Source organism: Danio rerio, chromosome 5 (genome assembly GCF_052040795.2).
Source record: "Danio rerio strain M-AB ecotype USA chromosome 5, GRCz13ab, whole genome shotgun sequence".
NCBI classification, from domain to species: domain Eukaryota; kingdom Metazoa; phylum Chordata; class Actinopteri; order Cypriniformes; family Danionidae; genus Danio; species Danio rerio.
In genome coordinates this window covers 64,672,735-64,681,248 of record NC_141025.1, presented here as the reverse complement: position 1 = coordinate 64,681,248, position 8,514 = coordinate 64,672,735, and the positions used below count along the sequence as shown (strand labels likewise).

General features: G+C 38.9%; 1 protein-coding gene across 1 annotated transcript; it reads right to left on the bottom strand.

The window, feature by feature from the left end:
- Positions 1 to 208: 208 nt before the first annotated feature.
- Positions 209 to 3,909, bottom strand: LOC147844438 (uncharacterized). Its single transcript, XM_087254719.1, has 2 exons — positions 1,813 to 3,909; positions 209 to 1,571 (listed from the first exon to the last, which is right to left on the bottom strand). The coding sequence occupies exons 1-2, from the start codon at positions 2,472 to 2,474 to the stop codon at positions 1,445 to 1,447; spliced, it is 789 nt and encodes a 262-aa protein (XP_087110845.1). The 5' UTR covers positions 2,475 to 3,909; the 3' UTR covers positions 209 to 1,444.
- Between the last annotated feature and the right edge of the window lie 4,605 nt (positions 3,910 to 8,514).

Here is an 8,514-nt window from a genome sequence, read left to right as displayed (position 1 = left end):
TTTTGCTTTTACATGTTTTTGAACAGGTGCCTGGGTATTCTGTTTGTTCTTCATCATTGATACTGACTCAAAAAAAAAAAAGACATTTTAGGCGCTGCATTTAAGTTTGAATAGATTTAATGCAAGAATATTTGTATATTAGTAAATGCCCAGTTTTGTTCTTTGTTGATGTTGATATAGTTTTTATTCTATTGTATTAGCATGTTCACCTGGGTCCTAGAACTCATAGTGTTGATGTTGTGAATTGGCTTTTGATATCAGTGATGCCAATTACCAAATGTAATTGTATCATTTATTGCAAATTTAATTTCACCCCACAATTCAGTTAATTGTGAAAATGATTCTTGCACGTGCATAATCAGATTTAACAGTTTCCCTGTGGAAATGATTACGTTATCTTATATGCATTTCATTACACTGAGCATATCGAATGAGTAGGGCGGGCTGAAGCTGCTGCGACATAAAGATATTACTGAAAATGAATTAACATTGGCAATTGCTCTTCGTAGTAAGAATCACATCAATATTGTTTGTTTCCTAATGTTGAAATGTCTAAGCAGGAGCAAAATGATATAAGTCCACTCAAAGGATACTTTGAGATCGATAAGGAATGAGAAAATAAAATTTCTTTTTAAAAAATTTAATAAAAATAATTTAACCTTATTTAGTCCTCTGAAATAGTATTTATATGGATGATAAGATTGATTATTCATTTATTTATTGATTCTGGGGGAGCAGTGCCAATCTACCAGTGTATCAAAGTATTATTGAGTAATTTTCATGACAATTTTTGTGATGACTACTTTCAGCAGCTCAAACTTTTTTTTTTTTTTATGCCAATGAGTTGGCTTTTAATCACCAGATCTCAGTCCAGTAGATTACAGCACCACTGGCATGTGATAAATGGGAGATTCACATTATGGATGAGCATTAGGCATGGGTCGGTATAAGGTTGTGATGGTATGATAACCTTGGATAAAAATATCACAGTTTTATGGTATTGTAATTACTGCTCTAAAGTAAGTTCTTGTTAAGTATACAGGTCAAAAGACTCTTTTCCTCCTCACTGAACACAATATATTTTATTGTAGAGACTTATTTTGAAACAGTAAACATGTCAGGCTAAATAAATGTATATTTGACTTCTTATGTCTTCATTAGTTTAAAAAAAAAACAATTTCTTTTGAACTTAAAAAAAGGCATCTTTGGAGATCTTTTTTTTCTGTTGATATAAATAAGCCACACTGTTCATGTTTTATTGCATGCTTGGATGTTGGTGTAACACCACGCCAGCATAGGAAGCCCTCGTCCAAAATACATGTTTCACTGGCCCAGTGCATTGACTATGCGCTGTTGATCAGTGGTTCTTCTCTCACTGTGGGTTCAGTGGAAGAACACGACAGAACCTCTGCCACAATCTGCCACTAGCTCACAAGATGGCTCCCTATTCCAAGTCTGTTCCTGCTATAGTTCCAGTCCAAGTTCTTGTTCCTGAAATGCCATCACCTGAGCCACCAGAATGGCCACCACAACCTGAGTTGCCAAAGCTGCTGCCACCAACAGAGCTTTTGCTACCAGAACGAGAGGGTGCTCACTGCAGAGCCATTTGAGGAGAGGTGAGCTCCAGAAAGGGGGAGCATGAGCTGTCGCTCCTCCTCCTGTAAGCTGTTTTAATGCGTACACCAACCCCACCCCTAACCCTACCCCCAGTGACATCACTCGTAGAAGAAGTGCAAAAAAGGTGGAGCTCAAGCTTAAGCTCCCCCTCTCTGGAGCTCACCTCTCCTCAAATGGCTCTGCAGCGAGCACCACTTGACCAGAACTGCCAGATCCTCAGTCACTGCCAGGGCTGCCAGATCCTCAGTCACCGCCAGAGCTGCCAGATCTTTAGTCGCTGCCAGATCTTCAATTGCTGCCAGAGCTGCCAGAGTCGCCACCAGAGCTGCCAGAGTTGCAGCCAGAACTGCCAGAGTCGCCGCCATATTCTCTTGAATTACCCGAATGGCGGGTGCCAGAAACGTCTGAATTCCTTTAATGGCGGGCGCCAGAATCCTCTGAATCCCTCGAATGGTGGGGTCCAGAACCCTCTGAATTCCCCGAAGGGCGGGCACCAGAACCCTCTGAATTCCCAGAATGGCAGGCACCAGAACCCTCTGAATTCCCTGAATGGCAGGAGCCAGAACCTTCTGAATTCCCCGAAGGGCGGGCGCCAGAACCCTCTGAATTCTCCGAATGGCAGGCGCCAGAACCCTCTGAATTCCCCAAAGGGTAGGAGCCAGAATCCTATGAATCTCTCGAATGGCAGGTGTCTGACACCTCTGAAATCCTTGAATGGCTAGAGGTACGAGACCCCCCTGAGTCCCACAAAAGGCCAGTGCAGTCACCCGAGTCTCACAAAAGGCCAGAGCTGTCACCTGAATTCCCCAAGGAGCCAGAATTACCACTGGAGTTCCAAGAATGGCTGCCAAAGCCATGTGACTTACCAAAGCCTCCTGATCTACTGGGCATATATGTACTGCCAGTGCCCCCTGAAACAAAGCCCACTGATCCACTGGGTTATATAGACTGCCAGTGACTCCTAAACTAAGGCCACTTGATCTACTGGGCTTATATTAACTGCCAGTGGCCCCTGCATCAAAGCTTCCTAATCCACTGGAGTTAAATTAACTGCCAGTGCCTCCTAAACCCAAGCCTCCTGACCCACTAGAGTTAAAGGAACTGCCAGTGTCTCCTAAATTCAAGCCTCCTGATCAACTGAGTTAAATGAACTGCCAGTGTCTCCTGAATCCAAGCCTCCTGATCCACTGGAGTAAAATGAACTGCCATTGTCTCCTGAACTAAGTCTTCTGACCCACTGGAGTGAAAGAAACTGCCAGTGTCTCCTGAATCCAGGCCTCCTGACTGTTGAATACATGGCCAATGCCTTCTGAACCTAAGCCTCCTGACCCACTGGGGTTTTATGAACTGCCAGTACTTCCTGAACCTAGGGCTCCTGATCCACTGTGGGTATATGACACGTATATGCCTGCTAAAACAAAGACTCCAGACATACCACAGATCCACTCTTCAGGCCCTCCACAGCTCCGCGCTCCAGGCCTTCCTCAGCTCCATGTTCCAGAACCTCTGCAGCCCCACTCTCCAGGCCCTCCGCAGCTTCACGCTCCAGACCCTCCACAGCCCCACTCTCCAGCCCCTCCATAGCTCCACTCTCCAGGCCCTCTGCAGTTTCACACTCCAGGCCCTCCGCAGCTCCATGCTACAGACCCTCCACAGCCCCATTTCTGTAACGCCACACCAGCAGAGGGAGCCTTTGCCCAACTACTGACTCAGCTCTGCTCCCTCTGCAGTCACTTCCTGTTTGTGCTGTATTTCAGCAAGAGCTCAGGCCATGCTTCTTGGCAAAGTATTGCCAGTTAACCTACATTATCAAGCATTGTTTCAAGAGACTTTCATGACTGCCAGCCTGTGTATGAACCCGCCTGCCTTAATCAAGTATGTTGTCTGTCTTTGCCCTTTTGCTCTGTTTCTCTGCTTATTGCTGCCTTGAACTTTTCAACACCTTCTCAACACGTTTTATGGATTTGCTCCTATGTTTGTTGATCTGTTTTGGACTGATTGTTGTTATACTGAACCTCTGCCTGCACGTTGCCCTAATAAACAAAATCAAATATTCATTAAAAACACATATAAAAAAATCTACAACTTACATATAGCAGGATATATATAATATGTAACAACTTACCTCAGGAATGATACAACAGAAAATTTTAGCGATTAAACCTTAAAACCGTCCCATGCCTAATGAGCATCTGACAAATCTACTGCAACATTGTAATGCTGTTGTTTTAATATGGACCAAAATATCTGAAGAATATTTCTTGTTAAACTAATGCCATTTTGAATTAAGCCAGTTCATAGGAGAAAAGTGAGTATATTTCACACAGTGCATTTGACTATCAGTGATCTAGAAAGTAAATTAATGAATTATGTGATTGGATTAATAAAAATCATTTTATTCTTATTTAAATATGGATTGGAAATGCTGAATACTTTATTAAATGATAACCCAGCAAGAATCTTAATGTTAAAACTAAAAAAAAAAAAAAAAATTGATTCAATGTAATTTAATAATAATAATAATAATAATAATAATAATAATAATAATAATAATAATAATAATAACAAAGAACAATAAAAAAAAGAACAGAACTGTCCTGTAATAGATTTTCGATCTTTTTTTTTCATCTCAAGTTGATGTTGTTTTGAAGACACGGTACTGTGGATTAAATGCATTGTAGGTATACAAAATCCTGTGTAAATTTGTCATTATAATTGGAGCTTTCCGATGAATAAAGCTTTTCTTATATTACAATAGTGACAAAAAAGGCATTAATGTGTGGATGTCAAATGAACTACATCTTTTTTATTGTCAATTTGATGTTGTTTTGATATCAAGGTGCCCACAGGTAACTGGATGCTATTCATGCAAACAAATAAGGTCATGTGATTACCACTTGTTGCATAAAGTGTATAGTTTTACAAACAGTATACAGTATATACTATGTAGAGTTCAGTAAATTGTAAGCTAATATTCAATTCTGAACAGTAAACATGATGCACTTTTATGTGTTTTTATTGATCTGGTCTGTTTCCTTAAAAATCCACCATTAAATTTGTTTGGCTAAACTGGTTGTAAGGGGCTCACCGTATTAGGGTTCATACAAGACTTTCTGCAGTGAAAACTCTAAATAGAGGTTAGTGTTTAGCATGGATTGTAACTTTAGATCACACAAGTCGTTAGATACTCTGCCTGTTTCTTTGTGTTCTTCTCAAGGATTTATTTATTTATTATTATTATTTTTTTGTAATTACATTTTGGACTGAAGAAATAAAATCGATTTTAAGACAGACTATGTGGATAGGATTTTTGTCTCCATCAAAAGTTGAAAATGTGACTTACCACATGTTGGAATATTACATTAATGGTTTTTGTAAGGAGCCCTGTTTCCATTCTGCTAAAATAACATTTGGTATGGTGTGCATTGAGATCTTTCAGCTGGTTTGTCCAATTATAATTTTTTTTAGCAATTTATTATGGATGTGTATTGCACATGTTGATCTCTGCTCTATCAACTTTTGATGTTGAAAATTCAACTCTCCGGCTTAACAAAGTGGCTTTTATTTACATTTTAGTATACAACCCCAAATCAGAAACAATAGGGGCAGTATGGAAAACAAAAGTAAAACAAGAAAGAAGGGATTTCCTCGTTTACTTTGACTTGTATTTCATTGCAGACAAGTTGATACAGATTATTTAATGTGCTTCTCATGATTTATTTATTTTTTAAATAAACAAATTCTGTATTGGAGACAGGTCGGGGCTGCAGACAGGCCAGCCAAGTATCTGTATCCTCTTCCTACGCAGCCAGAACTTTGTAATGCTTGCAAAAGGTTTTACCTTTTTCAAGCTAAAGAGAATTGGGACACCCTACCGCTTGGCGTGGTAGGGGTAGGGGTAAAGGGAAGGGCTAAGGGAAAGGGATAAGGCATAGAATTGGGATAGGGCCCAACTTTCTGCAGAATCAATAGATACAGAAATCCAAACTTCATGAGGCCTTTAAATTAGTTCAAGAATCATGCATAGAAGCCTTTATGGAATGGGTCTCCATGGCCGAGCAGCTGCATTTAAGCATTACATAATAACCAGGTGAAGAGCAAAATAGATGCAATCTCACTCCTCTCTACAAATGTCTGAACTCTCTTCCACATATGCTCATGCTGGATTTCCTTTGCCTCATTCCTTCTTTTTAGCTCTTTGACATGTCTTTTTTATCTTCTCCTCTGTCTTTCATAACTTATTTTGTACCATTTTGCACCTTCCATTCCCGCATTATCTGATTCTGAATTTCATATAGTTTTGGTTTAAAAAAACAAACTCTGGATGATTGTATTTCTTTGTATAATCTAGAGAGAAGGAATTTAGGGATAATAATGCTCTGATCAGTATTTCCCTCTGGTATTCATCAGCTTTTACTCTCCCCTGTGTAGCCACACTCAGTTACAATTAACAGAGTGTGCAATGTACATGCAACATTCATAAGAGAGAGAGAGAGAGAGACAGAGAGAGAGAGAGAGAGATCCCTAAAACTTTGGCATATTCAGACGTATAGACGTCACTAAAAAACCCAGGATGACAGTTACTCTGTTGGAAGTAAACCATGTTTAGATCATTATAGGAATATCACAATAATCTCGACAATTCTGTCAATGCTATGGCTGAAATCTAGCACACATCACAACCACTGAGAAAGAAGTTTAGTAGTCAATTCTAATAATGACATGACTTTTTAATTCATTTGAACGATTCTTGCTTTGAGTGTATTTTTTTTTTTTTGTAAATCTCAGGCCATTCGTTTTTCAATAATGTCTGACACTATCAGTGTTATTACATCTCATCTTTCTAACTTTTCCACATCTCAGATGTGAAGGAATCAATCGGCCTCTGTTGTCTCCCAGTGCTATTCATTTCCACAGGTGTAAACCTCTAACACCTCTCGTAGGGACTGAATTTCACAGTGCTAATGACCAGGTGTTAATTTATTTCACAAAAGCCAGCACAACATGATACCCTCGACTCTGACTAGCCCTCAGAACACACTATTAGTAATTCCTGCCTCTTACGTGTGGTGGGGCAGGGTAGGAATTATTAATGTTCTTTTTGTTTAATGCTCAAATCTGTATGCACAATTAAAAATGGATGTGTTTGAAGTCTGTCAGATCAAACCAGATGAGGGCAGTGAAGGTTTGATGTGCGAAGCCCCAGAAATCTACAAAGCCACATATAACATATGTCATTTCATAAGATTCATGTATTTCATGTATTCATGTATTTGGCTTGTTATAAGGGAGACACATGTGAGCATGATATGTGTTCAGAAAATGACTAGGATATAAAGTGGGTCCAAAGGTCTGAAATAAAAAATAAAGCTATGCTTATTTATTTATATTTTTTAAGTTTAATACAGTACATTTCACATAAGATTAAATGGTTATTGGCGGATCATTCTGCTGTGGCAATTCCAGATAAAAAAAGAAGTGATTGAGTAAATTTTATCTTAAAAAAGGGAATAAGGGAAATTCAACTTGCTTTCAGAATCTCCACGTATTTAATTTTGTTTCTTAATGACAAGCTCCATGAGATGTGTAAAATATGATGAACATGTTCACCGGTCTGATTTTAGAATGATTCAAAAAGTGTCAATGAATTAGAAATCTGATCTCATAAATAGTATACACCTGTAACGCTGGGGAGTAACACCAACAACTAAGGTAAGATATAATATGCAGGTTTATTCACAGTCAGGCAAGCAGTGGTCAATACGGGTGCAAACAGGTGTGTGAGGACAATCCAGAATCAGAGTCGAATACAGGCAAGAGGTCAGAAAGGCAGACAGCAGGCAAAGACAAAGAGGCTAACAAGGCTAACAGTCGGTACACAAGATAACAAGACTGTGCAATTGTCTCTGACAATCCTCAGGTGGTGTGAATGTAATCAGTGTAGATGAGGAAGCATGTGTGAGTGTGACCGGAGTGCATGTATGAATATGTAGTCCAGAAATGGCGGATTTTTAGTCCATGATATTTGTAGGTGCAAATCAGCGATCTTCTGGGAAATGATCTCTGGTAATCGTGACAACACCATTCTATTACTCATCTACTTTCCTTTAGTTTAGTGCCTGATTTACCAGGAGTTGCCACCGCAGAATGAATCAACTATTACTGCGTAGCCCCAAACCCCGACACTTAAAGTGCATTAATTTGTGATCATCCGTACACTCTCTCATTCACATACACACACACACTACAGACAGTTATTTATTTATTTTCATTTCACCTAAGCGCATATCTTTGGACTGTGGCTTATGGACAAGCTCATTCTGATTACATACCCCTTTATACATTTCTGGAGAGAGCCAAATACATCCAAGTTGCACTGTTTCTTTTTGCAGTTTTTGGTTTCGCAAATTAACCAGAGGCAACTTTGTACTCTTTTTAAGATCTCAAATTTCTCTCATGAGTGCCATTCGTGCCTGCTGTTCTCGCATAAATCCACCAGAGGCAGAAAAAAAGTATATTAAAAGACATTTTTTTCATCATTACATATTTTATAGATTTTTATTTCAAAAATGTATTCCCCTTGTTGACTGCTGCTTGCCTGACCATTCTTGTTGATTAACTTGAATTTAGAGCCGCACTCCCTGTTGTCAGCATCTTCCTTAACAGTAAATTTTGTTGCAAATTTCAAGTGACAAATCCACTAATGGATGCTGTCTACCTTTTTGCAAATATGAAACAAATTACTTAGGGTATATTTTGTTTAACGTTTCATAATCATTTTCCACTGACCTAAACCTTTCCCTAAACCCAAATTAATCATGTTTTCGATATAGTTGCATAGTAAGTTATATAGTTACAGTTTGCTAAATAGTAATTTACATAGTTTGCTACATAGTT

What these genes read in the sequence shown, in the direction of transcription:
- LOC147844438 (XM_087254719.1), bottom strand. Translation starts at nt 2,474, where the DNA reads ATGGCTTTGGCAGCCATTCTTGGAACTCCAGTGGTAATTCTGGCTCCT. An exon ending in GATCTGGCAGTTCTGGTCAA is followed by an intron (nt 1,572 to 1,812) that starts GTGGTGCTCGCT and finishes TCGTTCTGGTAG; the next exon opens with CAAAAGCTCTGTTGGTGGCA.